General features: G+C 40.4%; 1 protein-coding gene across 3 annotated transcripts in view; it reads right to left on the bottom strand.

Annotated features, from left to right (window-relative positions):
• LOC139392386 (probable ATP-dependent RNA helicase ddx6) overlaps positions 1–11,214 on the bottom strand; it is a 63,289-nt gene extending 52,075 nt beyond the window's left edge. For all 3 annotated transcript variants that reach the window (XR_011629665.1, XM_071140345.1, XM_071140343.1), the window contains exons 1-5: positions 11,004–11,214; positions 8,943–9,917; positions 6,384–6,447; positions 6,163–6,267; positions 5,642–5,771 (exon numbers count right to left, since the gene is read on the bottom strand). Coding sequence is in view for 2 of the 3 variants with exons in the window: in XM_071140345.1 (XP_070996446.1) it covers positions 5,642–5,771; positions 6,163–6,267; positions 6,384–6,447; positions 8,943–9,130 (487 nt within the window). In the remaining variant the exon portion in view is untranslated. The remainder of the gene's footprint in view (positions 1–5,641; positions 5,772–6,162; positions 6,268–6,383; positions 6,448–8,942; positions 9,918–11,003) is intronic.
• Between the last annotated feature and the right edge of the window lie 7,472 nt (positions 11,215–18,686).

Below are 18,686 nucleotides of genomic sequence, written 5' to 3' on the forward strand. Positions count from 1 at the left end.
GTGTTGAATGCTGTGCTGTAGTCAATGAATAGCATTCTCACATAGGTGTTCCTTTTGTCCAGGTGTGAAAGGGAAGTGTTGAGTGCAATAGAGATTGCATCATCTGTGGATCTGTTGGGGCAGTATGCAAATTGGAGTGGGTCTAGGGTTTCTGGGATAATGGTGTTTATGTAAGGCATGACCAGCCTTTCAACACATTTCATGGCTACAGATGTGAGTGATATGGGTAGGTAGTCATTTAGGCATGTTACCTTAGTGTTCTTGGGCACAGAGACTATGGTGGTCTGCTTGAAACATGTTGGTATTACAGAACCAGGGAGAGGTTGAAAATGTCAGTGAAGACACTTGCCAGTTGGTCAGCGCATGCTCGGTGTACACATCCTGGTAAGCCGTCTGGCCCTACGGCCTTGTGAACATTGACCTGTTTGAAGGTCTTACTCACACAGTCCTCCGGAACAGCTGATGCTCTCATGCATGTTTCAGTGTTACTTGCCTTGAAGCGAACATAAAAGTAATTTATCTTGTCTGGTAGGCTCGTGTCACTGGGCAGTTCTCGATGACGTCGTCCCCACAGTGACTGTACGTACACACCCCAACCAGAAGCCATGAATACAGGCAACATTCGCACTGAGCTAAAGGGTAGAGCTGCCGCTTTCAAGGAGCGGGACTGTAGAGTGCATTATCCTCATGATTCCTGTAATGAAAGTGTTTGCCCTGACACTCTCCCAGTCTCTCCCACTTCGCTCCAGGGGAAAATAAATAAACGCACCCTGGATTGCATAAATGTCAAAATCCACATTTTGGGAAAAATTGTTATCCTCTGTAATACTTGTTGTTACAACTGGAGAGGTTCTCAGATTTCTGTATGTAGATGTTTTATTTCTCTATATGATCTCTATAGCAAAATATTTGATATGGTTTGAGATACGGAGAGCACATTGGCCATTACGAGTGCATGGGCCTCATTGGGTAGTAGGCTACGACAGCTAAGTTTATTTAGGGCATTACATTTACAGTCAGATTAATATGGCTATTACCAGTGGGTATTACATTTAAGTTAGCAATCTAGCTAATGTGTTTTGAGTTTCCACTTAAGGGGTGAATTACATGCTGACCAGACAGCTCGCATGCGATCAGGAAACACAGGTTAAAATATCAAAATGAACTGAACCAACGACATAAATTTGGGGACAGGTCAAAAAGCAAACATTTATGGCAATTTAGCTAGCTAGCTTGCTGTTGCTAGATGATTTGTCCTGGAATATAAACATTGGGTTGTTAATTTACCTGAAATGCACAAAGTAAATTTAGTTAGTTTCTAGTAATCTCTCCTCCTTCAGTGCTCTTCTTTGGACTTTCTATGGCGGTTGGCAAGCAACTTTAAAAAGGTGCATACCACCAACTGGACTGGAGTGTGGACCTCAGTTCATCTTTCAATCACTACGTGGGTATATGTTCCTAAAAACCAATGAGGAGATGGGAGAGGCAGGACTTGAAGTGCATCCAATGTCACAAATAATATCAAGTTTGAGTTTAGTGCCTAGCTACACAGACGCTCACGAGCAGTGCAATGATTAAATAACGTGTAAATGTCATTTTGCAACGCTCACACATGCGAGCGGTGTGGTCAGCATGTTAGCCCCAAACAGCCTATATTAGTGCACATAAACATGTAGGCAAATTAATATCTATTGAACAAAAAACTGGAGTACTATTTTAACAGTAAAACCTAATTGTCAACTAAAAATTCATGACTATCACTTGATTAGGTTGTACATCAATGTCTTGAATCATGCATTCCTGCTTAAACAGGAACACATGATGAAAACGTAAAACTTAAGACTACTGAGATGGTATTTAACACTTCAATAAAGCACTGCGAAAGACAACCCAAAAATGATATTGCGGGATGAAAGATTGGTGCGACCAAGTCATGGCCCGCTGCCACCAAATGAAAAAGTTTAATGGCACCAGTAGGGCTGCTGCGGTGACGTATTACTTTCATGACGGCAGTAAAATTCCATGTGACCGCTGAGTCACGGTTATCTCTTCTTACGCACACTGGACATGCATTGGTAAAACAACTTGCTAACGATCATCACGTCGCTAATGGCCTGGTAGTCAGGGCTCTATTGTCCCTCTAACCCAGGTGCGTGGTATGAAATAACTATAGTAGCCTACCCGGGTGGCTTGAAAAACAAACCGGAGGGAAAGCGGCCTCCAAACGCTTTTCGAGTGCATATGGATTACTTATTTTTTTCCCCTGCCAATTTTTATAATGGGCCATTCTAAATCGAAACCAATTTGACATATTAGTAAAGATTAAATTGAGAATAGTCAGATGGGTGAAAATATGATCACTTGATGAGAGAACAGTGTTTGCAGCCTTTCTCAAATCAATAGCCTATGCAGGGCAAGATATGCAACTTTTTGCCTTTTTTAACTTGTCGGAAAGCTCAAGTCACCCCCCCCACAACAAAAGGTCTAACACCATTGGCCAAAAAAGATGACTGAAAATTGTGTTGTATGATGCAAGGAACCACTTCAGGAAATAACATTCATTATTATCACTGGTATTGTGGCCTTGAGTAAGGCAAGGCCTGCACACCCAGTAGCTCTCCTGGAGGATGGTTGGTCACCCTGCAACATTACAACTAGGGATGCACAATATATTGTTGAAGATATCGTAATCGAACAATATTAGCTAAAAATGCCAACATCGGCCCGATGTCTAGTTTAACGCCAATGTGTAAAACGATGTCAAACCGTGCATACCTATATAACGTAAGTACATGCCGTAATGACGCCACAAATTTTGCGCTCCACGTGCAACACAACCTAGCCCACAATGTCTGCTGTGTGGATCGAGCAGTCAACAAGTCGAGCAGCCATTTGAAACAGTAAGAAAATTTCAGCGAGAGAACTCAGGCTTAATCCATTAAAGCCAAGGTAATGGAATTCATTACCCTTGACAATCAACCATTCTCTGTCGTGGGTAATGTTGGCTTTCGTCAACTGGTCGAGCACTGGTACACAATACCAAGTGCTCTATTTTTCAGATGTTGTCCTACCGGAGTTACACAGTAATCGTGTCACTGCTATTAACTTCATGACTGACATTTGGACCAGTGATATTAGCCCCATGAGCATTCCGAGTCCGACAGCACAGTGGGTTGTCAAGGATTTTGTACTGAGGAAAGTCTTTCATGCGCATGAATTGTCATAGCGTTGTCATAGCGTTGCTGCCATTTCAATGGCATTTGAGAACATGTTTGAAACATGAACACACTATCTAGCTCCATTCGAACAACTGACTAGAGAAATAAGCTCATCAACTGCGCCTGTAGCAGATGTGATACCGTCTGTCATGGCATTGAAACACCTGCTGAACAAAACTGCCGTCACAGACTGTGAACAAGCAATTCGGTGGCACTCTCTTTACTGTGCCACCACCATGCTCGATGCTATGTACAAGGATGGCTACTTTGATGCAGACAAGGAACAGGCTTTACGTGAAATGTTACAGACCCAGCTGGACAAGATGGAAACGGACACAGTAACCATGCGCACCGAGGAAGAGGCGCCACAGACAGACAGAGCTGAAACTTCACCACTTGACATGTATGATGAAATGACTGAACAACGAAACAGCACAGCAAGTGAAAGAAAAAGGTTTTGATTATGTTTTACTGGTAATGGGGACATACGTAAATGCCAACAAAATAACTTTTTGGTCAGTGTGGTGTGTGTGTAACCTTTATTTAACTAGGCAAGTCAGTTAAGAACAAATTCTTATTTACAATGACAGCCTACCCCGGCCAAACCTGGATGACGCTGGGCCAATTGTGAGCCGTCCTATGGGACTCCCAATCATGGCCGGATGCGATACAGCCTAGATTCAAACCAGGGACTGTAGTGACGCCTCTTGCACTGAGATGCATGGCCTTAGACCGCTGCATCCATGTGTGTGTGAACAATTTAACTGTACTAGAATGCTTAATAAGGCCAAACTTTATATATCGGTATCAGGTTTTTTTGGCAAGGAAAATATCTGAATCGGCCAAAAATGTCATATCGGTGCATCACTAATTACAACCAAATACTTTCCATGTCTTTATAAAAAATAATTCCCTCAATGAAGCAGGGATCAGATGGCTAAGGTGGACGAGGTAGCTGTCTAAGCTGTTTATCTATTTGTAAAGGTTAAAATATTCAGTGTTCAGGGGAGATCTTGAAAGCATAAGAGTTACTTGTCAATTAGGCTATTCTAGGAATATTTTTGTAACTTTGTCAGAATTACATAGCCAGTATTGAATAGAGGAAAATCCTAGCCAATTTCAGCGCTTGAGAGACTTTCACAACTGGAGTATGCAGCATTGGTTTCATCAACTGTGCGCCCCTACCAACTGCATGTCGGCCATTTGTGATTATACACGAGTGGTGGTGGAAAGTTATTTTAGGACATGACAATGATATTAATACATGCTAATAGATAAATAGTTAACTAGCAAGAACCAGCCAAACTACACTATTAGTTTCTAACATATCAATTGTCCATGCTGAGCAAATGTAATTTCTCTCACAACAGCTCACTGGCACACGCAGATGATGCACATACCATGACTTTTCCTGGACTTTCATTGCTGACCAAAAATGAGCTATAACTGGGCAAATGACTCACTAACTAGCAATGAATATCAACAAATGTGCACACGCAGCTTGCTTTGAACTCAAAACGCATCTCACGACTGCATGATATAAAGACCGCTGGGGCCTGTCAATGCAGGTCTACAATAATTTGTTTTTAATCGCCTGGCAAAAATATAGATTTAAGTTGTCCGTATGGACAAATAAATAAAATCTCACGCAAAAACCACTATCAAAGCTGCCAAATAACTACTGTATAGGAAAAATCCTTTCCATTTCATTCAGCTATGTTCAATTATATTCTTACTATAAAATCATAATATAAAACAATGGCACAGGTCTTAAGCACACTGTATCTTGTCTGCTTAATGAACAAGCATATTGCAGGAATGGGCAACTTCGATTGGGGGTCATAAAAATAAAATGGAACTGAGGGGCCGCAGTTGCTCATGGGTCTGCGTGCCCACATCCGTACATAAAATACATTTCCTGCAATTAGAATAAATGTTGCCGTTTTAAAGCAAGTTCGCTGCAATTCTACACATTTTGCCATGGGGTAGAGAAAAAAAACATTGCAATTTTATAACTAAATTCATGCTATTCTGTGAAATTGGTCTACAAAAGTTGCCCATCCCTTGCCTATGGCATGGCGCATAGCCAGATAACATACAGTAGGCCAACTCATTCTGTTATTCTGAAATACATTTTCTTTATATCATGTTTCTTTAGACCCGGCTAAAATAATGGATGTATTGTGATGGTGTATATCAAATTGATGTATTACTTTTTAAAACATAAGGCGCGCATCAGCAGCTTTTGTATGTGGAGGCCAGGAGATGCTAAATGTGTTTATGTTAATTAACAGTCCATTACTGTGAGACCGGTTGTCTTTATGACCGCCACAGCCCTAAGTACCAGGGGAAAATGTTAGCCTGGAGCCGTGAGTAGTAGAGTAAAAAAAGGAGGGATAGTAATGTGAAGCGCCTCATCTCACCCTGTATATAATCCTTCTTCAGGTCTATTCTCTCCAGCATGGGGATGAGGTAGGCCCCACTCTTCCCTGTTCCATTCTTGGCTCGGGCCAGGATGTCTCGTCCTGACAAGGCTATGGGAATGCTCTCCTCCTGAAAGGTAACAAACTCTGGTTTAACATACTGTAGCACAAAAAAAAACATGGCTATTGTCAAAATATGTAACATTATCACTTTGACAAACTACCAAAAGTCAAGACTTCAGTTATTCAGAACTTTAACTTTTAAGTCCAGGATCTTAAGCTCAACAAATTATTAACATATCATATGAAATGGATGATGTAGTACACAAAAACGGGGACCCGTTATGGCTCGTGAGCACCACTCAAAACTATTGGCTGAAATGATACAAAAGTTAAGGCGCATCACATTAAAGTAGCTATATAAGTTATAGGCATCAGAAACAGGAGCCAATTTACAGCAAGGGAATCCCCCAGTTTCAAAGGTGATCGGTGGGCAGAGAAGCTCCCAGTGAGTGTCGTACCTGGATAGGGGAGGGCTTCTCCCAGCCCATCTCAAAAATGCCCATCAGGAGCTCCCGTTTCAGACAGTAGTCCTCAAACTCATTTCCCTTAGTGGATGTTACATCCTGGGACACAGCAAAGAAGAGGTTAGACATCAGAAGTACCAGATTTGATTAAAATTACACTGGGAAAATCCTGTGAGTTTGTGAAACAAAGCATGCTGCATTGTACCATGACTTACAGAGGTTCTGACTCTAGTGTCTTTGGGAGGGAGCTGTAGGCTCTTTTTCCACTCATCTCCAAATCTGATGAAGGGCACCAATGAAAAGAGTGCAATTATCCAGTTAAATGCAACCGAAAATGTCATCTATGTAATCCCCAAAAATGTGGGCCCTCGAGAGGGATAAACAATAACTAGCAATGCTGCATGCTCAAAAGGTTACAATCCCACCTTTCAGGTAAAAAAAAGTTGTCACTTGAGGACACAAGCTAAAGTACAAATATGATAAAAATGAAATATTTTATGTATTTCCTATTCAAAACTGTATTAATAAGGCTTGAAATGACATGTTTCTAAATATAGTATTATCAAATTACAAAACCAGCATCTATAAGATTTAACCTTCCTTATACAGTCGGGTCCATAAATATTTGGACATTGACCAAGTTACTATTATTTAGCTGTCTACCACGGCATATTGGAGTTGAAATTAAATAATGAATACGAGTTGAAAGTGCAGACTTTCACATTTAATTTGAGGGTACCTATATCCAAAATCGGGTGAACAGTGTAGGAATTACAGCACTTTTTATATGTGGTTGTCCCCTTTTTAAGGGACCAAAAGTAATTGGACAATTGGCTGCTCAGCTGTGTTATTCCCTCATTAGTTCATTTACAAGTAAGCAGATAAAAAAAAAAGTCTCGAGTTGATTTCATGTATGGCATCTGCAATCTGTTGCCGTTTACCCTCAATATGAAGTCCAAAGAGTCATCACTGCCAGTGACGCAAGCCATCATTAGGCTGAAATCAAAACAAACCCATCAGAGACACAGCAAAAACATTAAGCGTGGCCAAGTCAACTATTTGGTACATTCTTAAAAAGAAAGAACGCACTGGTGAGCTCAGGAACACCAAAAGGTCTGGAAGATCACAGAAAACAGTGGTGGATGACAGAATAATTATTTTCCTGGTGAAGAAAAAACCCTTCACAACAGTTGGCCAGATCAAGAACACCCTCCAGGAGGCAGGCGTATCTGTGTCAGTCAACAATCAAGAGAAGACTTCAGCAGAGTAAATACAGGTTTACCAAAAGATGTAAACCATTGGTAAGCCCCCAAAAAAGGAATAGCAGATTAGAGTTTGCCAAAAAACAATAAAAAATAAAATAAATACATGTACATTTCTGGAACATCATCCTATGGACAAAGATCAATTTGTACCAAAATTATGGGAAGAGAAGAGTATGGAGAAGGGAAGGTACTGCCCATGATCCGAAGCATACCACCTCATCTCTGACGCATGGCGTGGGCATGTATGACTGCCAATGGAATTGGTTCCCTTGTATTTATTGACGTGACTGCTGACAAAGCAGCAGGATGAATTCTGAAGTGTTTAGGGCTATATTATCTGCTCAGATTCAGCCAAATGCTTCATAACTCATTGGACGGTGGTGGAGGTAGTGCAGATGGACAATGACCCGAGGCATTCTGCGAAAGCAACCCAGTACTTTAAGGAAAAGAAGTGGTATGTTCTGTAATGGCCAAGTCAATCACCTGAATCCAATTTAGCATCCATTACACTTGAAGGTAAAACGCCCCAAGAACAAGCAGGAACTGAAGACAGCTGCAGTAAAGGCCTGGCAGGAAATCACCAGGGAAGAAACCCAAAATCTAGTAATGTCTATGGGTTCCAGACTTCAGGCAATCATTGAATACAAAGGATTTGCAACCAAGTATTAAAACTCACAATTTAATTTATGATTGTTCGTTTGTCCAATTACTTTTGATCCCCTAAAATTGGGGGGGCTATGTATATATTTAAAAAAAAGTAATTTCTACACGGTTCATACAATAATTGACAAAACCCTTCAATTAAAAACGAAGTCTACACTTAAAGCACATGTTGATTGTTTCCTTTCAAAACCATTGTGGCGGCGTACAGAGCCAAAATTAGGCAGTGTCACTGTCCAAATGCTTATGGACCTGACTAACTAAAATACATATTTGTATGTTTAGTGGAGAATATATAGATGTGTATATTTTCTAAAGGTCCCTCTTGATCAGAATGTCTGCCCCCATCGCTGTGAAGACCTCAGATCTCTAAAATCTGAAATCTACAAATCGATCTCTGAATGTGCTACCGTGATGAAACCACTCACTCCTGCTGCACTACGTAATGACTGCAGGCATGTGTGATGTAGGGTTCAACCAGAAGTTGATGGACAGTCAGAAGAGCGAATTAAATGGTAGAAGAGACATCCCAGCTTCAAGTGGTTTCAGATGTCACATCCTGCATCACACAGGCTCAGAAAACAACAGTGTCCGTGGGAACCAAGGCTATTGCTCAACGCAAGTCAATTTGATCTATGGTATCGATTTATAAGTGAAAATATTGGTCGGAACCAGTACCAGAACCACGCAGGTCTTCTAAGAGGGTATTAAGAAAACACCTGAACACACTCACTGCTGATGTAAAAAAAAACTAAAACTCTACTGGGTAATCACTTGGTATGAAAGTAAAATATACTATACGAGCAGCACACAATTGGGGTGAAACAGGTGTGTAAGAGAAATGTGTACCTAATGCCAGTTTCCTCCAGGGAAGCGCCTGCTTTCTGGGGTGCACCTACAGCCTTGCTTAACAGAGAGCCCAGGACGAGGGGTCCTGATTGAGGAGAGGCCGGTTTAGGCACTCCCCTAAGCTGCCCGTTCTGCTTGTTCAGTCCCATGCCGATAGGGCCATGGTTCTCCGTTCTTGCGGATGCCATGTCTTTCCTTTGTTTTTACTCTCAAAGATTTACGTCTTACCCTCCCTTAGCTTTTTCTTCCTTTTCTTAAAAAGCCTCTTCGAAAGTAGATGTCTAAAAAAAGCATTCAACAATATTCTACATTATTTTTAGTCCAAAGCTTTTACAACAGAAGTATATTTGTAGTTCTTTCATATACACACACACGTGCAGTTTAGTCCCCTTCAGAGTTTACTGACGTATGAAAAGTCTTAACACAAGAGCTCTTCCAAATGAAGAGCTATATGCATTCAAATGCATAAATATTTTATACCTGCACACAATATTTTAAAAATGGTACGTAAACAAGTATCAAGGAGTTTAAGTCTTGCAATAGAACTGCTAAGACAATTTGAACCGAGGGAATAGTATCAGTAATATAATCTTTGTTCAAAAGTTAAATCTCTTTCTTTGATTAAACATTTCCTTGCTTTGCGTCGAGTCCCTTTGAATTGCGCAACATCGATGACCTTGTAAATGGTTGTTCAAACCTTTTGTACAAATATTTCTCCAAAATAATATGGTCCCTATTGTTCAATATTTGTTTTCCATTCTGTGTGTATATACATGTCCATCCACATGTGAAAGTAGTTTCCTGATGTTGAAAATCAAATAAAGGGTAATTGTAGTCCAAAACGCAGAACAGCTTTACGATCCCCTCTGTCTGTCCTGTTTGTTTCAGCTGGGTCTCCCTCCTCTCTTGTTGACACCACAGGTCTTCTGTCAAAGTGTGTAGAGTCAGGCGGTATTCAGCTCAAGCCTGTGTCACCTGACAGGAAGAAGGAACAATTTATTTAGTAGTCAGGATGAACACTATATAGGCCAAGCCCTAGACTTTGCTTTAAAACTTAATACAATGTAGAATAGATGCCCAAACATTTTGTTCAAGTCCCCAACTACATAATATAAAATACGTATTTGGCTGGCAGGCACAACGTCTAGTGTTGGCTCGGTGGATCAGTCTGTAGTGTATTCCAGTCAACTCGTGTAGGGCATGACCACAGATAACAAAAGAGTTGCCTACACTACAAGCGCATACAGTTAGGGACCAGATCATAGACGTGCGAAACTTCAGGCTATAATGTCATCAGAATGTGGGACCCATCGAAACGTTATAACTTGCAAAGTTTGAAATTACTTTGAAGATATTAGAAGCATCTGCATTTAAATGAAAGTTAAGTCCAAATGTATGGACAATTTAATAAAAAGTAACTGGCATAACGTTAGCTACGAAAATGAATAGTTAGATGCGACCTACCTAGCTAGCCAAATAACGTTAGTAGCTATGCTAGCACTGACATTCAATGCAAGTTAGCTCATTTTATAGCTAGAAAACTGATCGAACAACAGGGGTGCCCTTCTAGGCCAATAAAGATAGGAAGTCAGCTAATGTTCCAGTCAGTAACAGTTAGCTTCGGCGCGATTTGATTTAGTGCGACAAAGGCCATTCATATTGCCAACTTTAGAGGAATATATTTAGTTAGCCAGTTAACTTTGCCATCTAGCTAGCGTTAGCTAGCTACTGACGTTACGTTAGCCACGCCAGCTTTGACGAAAACATGCAAGTTGGCTAACGTAGCTACAAAACAGTACTGTAAATACCAATTTATTTAGCTAGCATTACATCACAGATGAAAGTGGTTATATATGATTTATTTATATATGCCAGGTTAACGTTATAGTTAATTGCCATTAGCCAGCTAGCTCGCTATCTAGCCAGTTTCGCCAACTTGGATGGCTACCCGGCAGTCGTTTTCAATGTCTGACAGGATTAGCTAGCTTGCCTAGCGAAAGTCGACTCATTTGAAATATTTATAGCTAATGCAAATTGAACATGAAAGACCGAAACGCTCACCTTTCTCTCCCTCTGATGTTATATATCACATTTTTTTGCGGCAGATCAACACTTTACCGTTAGATTACATTCACTCCAAATAAACCGTCTCTATTGTGTTTTTCTTGCTAATTCAACATGGTCGCATTCTTCTTCGTCCTCTCCGATTTAAATCACATGCCGTTCCAAAACGATGCTGCCATCTACTATTGCAATACGATACCTACACAACATCATCTCCACACAGATATTATATATGGAATATTCGGGATATATTGTATAATTGTATAAAAATACTTATTTGTTTTTAGAATATTGGTTCCGAAATAATATCTGATTGGTGAGCCAACTGGTAAATGCAGAGGGTCTTTTACTCAGTTATAAGGAATTCTTATCACTTTACAAGGTCCCTGTAACACCTAAAGATTTTGCAATTGTTTTAGATGTCATTCCCTCAGGTGTTGCTTTTTTTTATTCAGGAACGTGAATACGCCTACCTTCCGTTGACCCTGTTGACTCATCAGTAGGAAAGATTTGTTTATCTTTTGGTCCATTCAACAACAGAGCAATACGAACCTTGTTTCAGGAGGATGTTGTATCTATCTATACCTTATGTCATGCCTTATTGGAATGGATTTATTGATCATATCTGTTGGAAAAAAGTTTGGATGTTGCCACACACATACCTACTTGATAACAAAATGAAGGACGTTTCCTTAACATTATTCATAAATATTATCCTGCCAACCACTCACTCATATGAAGAAATTTAAGGAAAACATCAACTCAAATTGCTCCTTTTGTAATGACCACCCAGAAACAGTGTTGCATCTTTTTTGGCATTGTATTCATGTAAGAAAACTGTGGCAAGACATCAGTAGATTTATAATTGAACACATTTATGAAGATCTTACACTATTGTGGAGAGATGTACTGCTTGGATTCTACGATAGAAATAAGCTGAAACATTTTTATGTAATTAATTTCATTATTCTTTTGGCCAAATTTCATATTCACAAATGTAAATTTACAAACAAAAAAAATCACATTTTCTTACCTTACAAAAATAAATTGAACTGTATTTTAAGACAATTAAATACTCTACTAACAAAAAAGCTGTTAGAATAATGAATGCATGTCCCTTAATTAAGGTCCTTGTGTAATGTGATATTGTAACCCCTAGCCCCGATTGTCCATTGTATATTATTCACATATAATTGTGTTCCCACGTGTACTTCCTGTATTGATTTGTTGTTAATAATAATATTAAAAATAAAAATAAAAAAATACTAAAAATAAAAACCTGCACAAAGGATTTCCAGGTAAAAGGTTCACAGCATTCTGCTTCCGCCGAACTACTACTGTTTTGAGCAGTTGGTCATATGTTAGTATTGCTAGAAGTATCGTGTATAAACACTGAAAATATATATATAAACACACCATGTAAAGTTTTTGTCCCATGTTTCATAAACTGAAATAAAAGATCCCAAAAATATTCCATAAGCACAAAAAGCTTTTTCGCTCAAATTTATTGCACAAATGTGTTTACATCCCTGTTACTGAGCATTTCTCCTTTGCCAAGATAATCCATCCACCTGACAGTTGTGGCATATCAAGAAGCTGACTAAACAGCATGATCATTACACAGGTGCACCTTGTGCTACCAACAATAAAAGGCCACTTTAAAATTCCTCTTATTTAAGTGTATCTAAGTGTTAAGGAACTAAATTGAGCCATTACATCACTTTCTTTTTTACTAGGGTATAAAAATTAGGTTACACGCATGCAATATCCCTTTGTCATCCAACACCATGAAGAAAATAAAATAACTGTCAGTTCAAAAGGGACAGATGGTCGTAGACCTTCATAAATATGGTAATGGCTACAAGAAGATCCACAAACGATTGAATATACCACTGAGCACTGTCGGGGCAATTATTAAAAAATTCAAAAGATATGGAACAGTTGAAAACCTCACGGGTAGAAGACACAAATGCATTTTGCCCCCCAGGATAGGGAGGGGGATCGTGAGAGAAGCAACAAAATCCCCAAGAATCACTGTGAAAGAATTGCAGGCCTTGGTGGCGTCTTGGGGTCACCAGATTTAAAAAAGCACCATCAAACGCCACCTCCACAACCACAGGCTCTTTGGAAGGTAGGTAGCAACACATCTGCCACGCTGATCCTCAACACTGGAGCTCCACAGGGGTGCGTGCTCAGTCCCCTCTTGTACTCCCTGTTCACCCACGACTGCATGGCCAGCACGACTCCAACACCATCATTAAGTTTACAGACGACACAACAGTGGTAGGCCTGATCACAGACAACGACGAAACAGCCTATAGGGAGGTCAGAGACCTGGCCGTGTGGTGCCAGAATAACAACCTATCCCTCAGCGTAGCTAAGACTATGGAGATTATTGTGGACTACAGGAAAAGGAGGACCGAGCAGTGGAGCAGGTTGAGATCTTCAAGTTCCTTGGTGTCCACATCAACAACAAACTAGAATGGTCCAAACACACCAAGACAGTCTTGAAGAGGGCACGACAAAGCCTATTCCCCCTCAGGAAACTAAAAAGATTTGTCATGGGTCCCTAGATCCTCAAAAAGTTCTAGAGCTGCAACATCGAGAGCATGGCTGGTTGCATCACTGCTGGTACGGCAATTGCTCAGCCTCAAACCGCAAGGCACTATAGAGGGTAGTACATACGGCCCAGTACATCACTGGGACTAAGCTGCCTGCCATCCAGGACCTCGACACCAGGCGGTGTCAGAGGAAGGCCCTAAAGATTGTCAAAGACCCCAGCCACCGCAGTCATAGACTGTTCTCTCTACTACCGCATGGCAAGCGGTACCGGAGTGCCAAGGACAAAAAGGCTTCTCAACAGTTTTTACCCCCAAAGCCATAAGAATCCTGAACGGGTAATCAAATGGCTACCCAGACTATTTTTATTATGTGCCTCCCCCAACCCCTCTTTTTATGCTGCTGCTACTCTCTGTTTATCATATATGCATAGTCACTTTCATGTACATACTACCTCAATTGGGCCGACCAACCAGTGCTCCCGCACATTGGCTAACCAGGCTATCTACATTGTGTCCCGCCACCCTCTCTTTTACGCTACTGCTTCTCTCTATTCATCATATATGTATAGTCACTTTAACCATATCTACATGTACATACTACATCAACCAGCCTGACTAACCGGTGTCTGTATGTAGCCTCGCTACTGTATATAGCCTGTCTTTTTACTGTTGTTTTATTTCTTTACTTGCCTATTGCTCACCTAACACCTTTTTTGCACTATTGGTTACAGCTGGTAAGTAAGCATTTCACTGTAATACCTGTTGTATTCGGCGCACGTGACAAATAAACTGTTTTTATTTGAGATAAGAATCTGTTTCAACCTAGTCAAAAGACAACTTGGCCTCAGGAGTCCACGTAATGAGGTCATTCGCCACCATCTTGTGGCCGTAGATGAGATCAGCAAGTGGTTGTACTACTTGAGCATATTCGGCCAACCATGCCATGCAGTACCCTGCTCTCCCAGTAAGGGAGATATGCTGCTTAGTAACATGCAACCGTATAGCCAAAATAAATTGAATTCTTTCAGTATTCAACTGTCTCCCATTAGAAGTGACATCATGTCCAAGGTCCCTATTTTGAGACTTTGTGGCCATTCTCAGCTAAGAACATTAACAGAGCTCTGGTGTCGACTTCGCATGCTTTTAGAGTTTCAGAACACAGTAAGAGGTCGTCTACATACTGAATTAACTTACTTCCTTTGGGGGGTATGGAACCCTCTAACTTTTGTGCCAAAGCGGCTGGAAATACTGCCAGCGAATCGAAATAGCCTTGGGGCATCACAGATCAAGACCATTTCCGATTTAAAAACGTAAAAGCTAACCAGAACTGTGACCCGCCATACAAGTGGTCTGCGGTTGTGAGGCTGGTTGGACGTACTGCCAAATTCTCTAAAACAAGGTTGGAGGCAGCTTATGGTAAAGAAATTTTAATTAAATGATCCGGCAACAGCTCTGGTGAATATTACTGCTGTCAGTATACCAATTGCACACTCCCTCAAAACCTGAGATATCTGCACATTTTAGAGGGGCCTTTTATTGTCCCCAGCACAAGGTGCACCTGTGTAATTCTCATGCTGTTTAATCAGCTTATTGATATGCCACACCTGTCAGGTGGATTGATTATCTTGGCAAAGGAGAAATGCTCACTAAGATGGATGTAAATAAATTTGTGCACAAAATCTGAGAGCAATATGCTTTTTGTGCATATGGAACATTTCAGGGATCTTTTATTTGAGCTCATGAAACATGGGACCAACACTTTACATGTTGCGTGTATATTTACCCCAAAATATATTGGGGATTGGAAAGGATGCAGATAATGAAATTGATGGAATCCACAATCTATCCGCAATATTGAAGCGGATCTACTCCCTAAAAAATAAATTGATTAACAATGGCAACACTGCCATGTTGATCTGAGCCCTGCTGTCGGAAAATCACATTAGTGTCGGACTTCCGGCTGTCACAGTTGCACCTCCCCTGACTTCACTCCTAGACTTTCGTCTATTTGGTTGCTTTGGCCTTACCACCCAAACGCGCCCTCTCCCTCTCTGCTGTGTCCACACTGAGCCGTTGGGCCCGCCCTGCGACCTCATTGGAAAACGCTGGGCTTCACAGGATGGAATGGAGTGAATGGAATGGTATAATATACATGGAAAACGTGTTTGTGTTCAATACAATTCCATTGATTACATTCCAGCCATTACTGTGAGCCCGTCCTCCCCAATTAAGGTGACACCAGCCACCTATGCTGGGCAGGACACTAGCTGTCACTCAAATGCGAGGGGAAGCTCATTGGTTAGAACTCAAATTACTAGGGAGCTCGCCCACGTTGGGGGAAATGTAGGGAAAATGGCTTGGCACAGCTTCAAGAAAACAGTCACTTTCAAACAAGAGATTTTGTGGCTAATCAAGGTAAAACAGTAATTATGCTCAGATTATGCATATATGAACTACACATTGACACATCCAGCACAAAGCTGGAGGTTTAAAAAATACTTGTAGTCACCAAAGTAACAGAGCATGTCTTTAAATGAATTATTATTACAATCCAGATAAAAATACATAACTTCAATAAATGGTTAGCTGTGTCAATGTTGACAGTAGCTAGGTTTCCTTCCATCCAGATAAAGAAAATATACAGTTGTGCACCAGTGGTCCACCAGTGGTGCATTTCCAACAAACAGACTTGTTTCGGATAAAAATCAGTGCATGGTGACATAGCGCACACAAAATGTACTTTTTTGATTAAGTTTTCATGTACCAAATAAAAATCTAAAGTTCAATGTGTTTCCATTGCATTTAACTCTACCGATAGTTGTCACTTGTCACAAACACTGTTGCGTTAAATAGCAAATGGGCTGTCATGACTTTGGCCTCTTTGGGTATAGCAAGCCCATCCCCCTGTCCCTGCCTCCCCCTGTCCCTGCCTCCCCCTGTCCCTGCCTCCCCCTTTCCTCCTTCAACTAAGTTGCTGTGGTCAGAGAGACGTCGTAAATTCCTGAGAATCTCCTCATGGACACACAGTATAGAGAGAGTAGATTTTCATGGAGAACAAAGGAATTCCTTGCACCTTCCTTCCAGAACTTGAGGTAGGAACACATTTCATGTTCCGGAGAAAGTATAAAAGATCGGTGAAGAATCCAGCTACGAAGTGGTCCGTTTGTCACAACTTGCGGAAGCTCATGGGAGACGGTGTGGCCACATTACCATAACGCTGTTTATATAATAGCCTCAGATATGAGGTTTACATCTAATTGTTGTATAAGATGAATGATACTGTTTGTATAATATGATTTTGGACTGTTTAATGAAGAAAAATATAATTCCCTTTTGATTTGAACTAAATCAGAGGACTCCCCTGAGCCCAGTTAGGGTCAGACATCCTGGGACAGCCCTCTTCGGCCCTTCCGAATAAAACCCCCACTCGGGTTTTCGATCAGCAGACCGACCTTACCTCAATTACGAGATGGCTAAAGGTTGTAGACCATGTTTTTCTCCATTAGGAGGACAAAGGTTGTAGACCATTGCTGAATATTTTAACCACACCACGTGGTTAAACTCTTAGACTATCGATGCCGATAGAATAAGAACAAGTCTTTGATATTAATTACTAGTCTGCAGCTAGGAATTCGGTATCATTGAACACGAAGAATGACAACCGCCGTAACATCCATTCTATAACGAATGTCACTCTGAACAATCCCCTCTAACCACAACCGATAGATAGATAGATAGATAGAGAGAGAGAGAGAGAGAGAGAGAGAGAGAGAGAGAGAGACGGACAATTCTACAAAATAAATTAACTTTTCACCAGCGATCAAGACGACACACTGAGCGTAAATATATATATTGATTGCAATTGTTCCCGAATGAGTGAGTGTTCATGTGTAAAGGATTAGCATTTCAATTGTTATAATTATCACTTTGTAGTGACTTCTTAGTCGACCCCCACTTCCCCTTTTGTCTAACAAGCCGCCATGCCGGTTTAGCCCACTAGGGCACATTCTCCTATCATTTCATGTAACCACATTTACCTTGTTTGTTTGTTTGTTTGTTTATGCATTTCTGTGAATTACTTAGTAATAAATAAATGATTTAAGACAATTGATGTATGGATGACTCATAGTGAAGACTGGGTTCGTGCAGATAACCAACCATTTACGACGTTTGGAATGAGATTAACGTAAGGTAAAGTAAATAATTAATTCATTCGAAGACTAATTGATCAGATAAAATATCTGAAAAGTTATTTTAAGGAAATTATAACTTTATAATCAGATTATTTTTTCTTGGTGCCCCGACTTCCTAGTAATTACGGTTACATGATTAATCAGTCTAATCGCGTAATACTTAATTACAGAGAATCTTTGATAAAAACTATAAGTCTTCAGTTAATGATAAAGACACGACAGTGCCTACTCTGGTCTTGGCACGTGTGCACTAGCCAACAGCTGGCAGATACTGTGCAGGTAGGCTAGTCTACATGATGAGATTATTATGGATAAGAGCAAGAATATTTGTATTTGTTAAACGGCAGTCAAGCACTGATCATCATGTCACCAGAATAAGACCCTCGATATTTAATGGAAAGGAGCATCAAGATCACTGTGCATTTTTACCACTCTGTGAAGTTCATAATTTATTTAATCTGTAGCCTAATAAACTGTATGGTTTCCCTAGTCGCAGTGGGAGCACCACATACCATATCATCCCGTGATTCAAGTTTACTTTACTTGATGTTTTTTATATTTTAAAAAATTGCGCATAAAAAGGTGTTTTCACTGCCATTTCTCGCATAGTTAATTTTACAGACAAAAAAACCCATGTTGAACGAACCAATTATCTGTCTGCATTTTATAAAACCTCCAGAAATGGGTCTAATAACATTTTGGTAAAAAAGGTAGAAAATATATTTTAACATTGTACCAGCCTATGCACAGTCTATATTATCAGATGTGCTATCGGCAATAAGAATTATCACCTGTAGACCAACTGATGAAGCGTAGTGGCTATCTGCATTTACCCCATTGGACACTATGAACGTGGTAGTAATGTAAAACTGGGATCCCCTCTTTCTTTTAACAAAGGCCAAAACGGCTTTCAAAAGTTTTCCTGC

This window comes from Oncorhynchus clarkii, chromosome 32 (genome assembly GCF_045791955.1).
Source record: "Oncorhynchus clarkii lewisi isolate Uvic-CL-2024 chromosome 32, UVic_Ocla_1.0, whole genome shotgun sequence".
In the NCBI taxonomy this organism is placed as follows: Eukaryota; Metazoa; Chordata; class Actinopteri; order Salmoniformes; family Salmonidae; genus Oncorhynchus; species Oncorhynchus clarkii.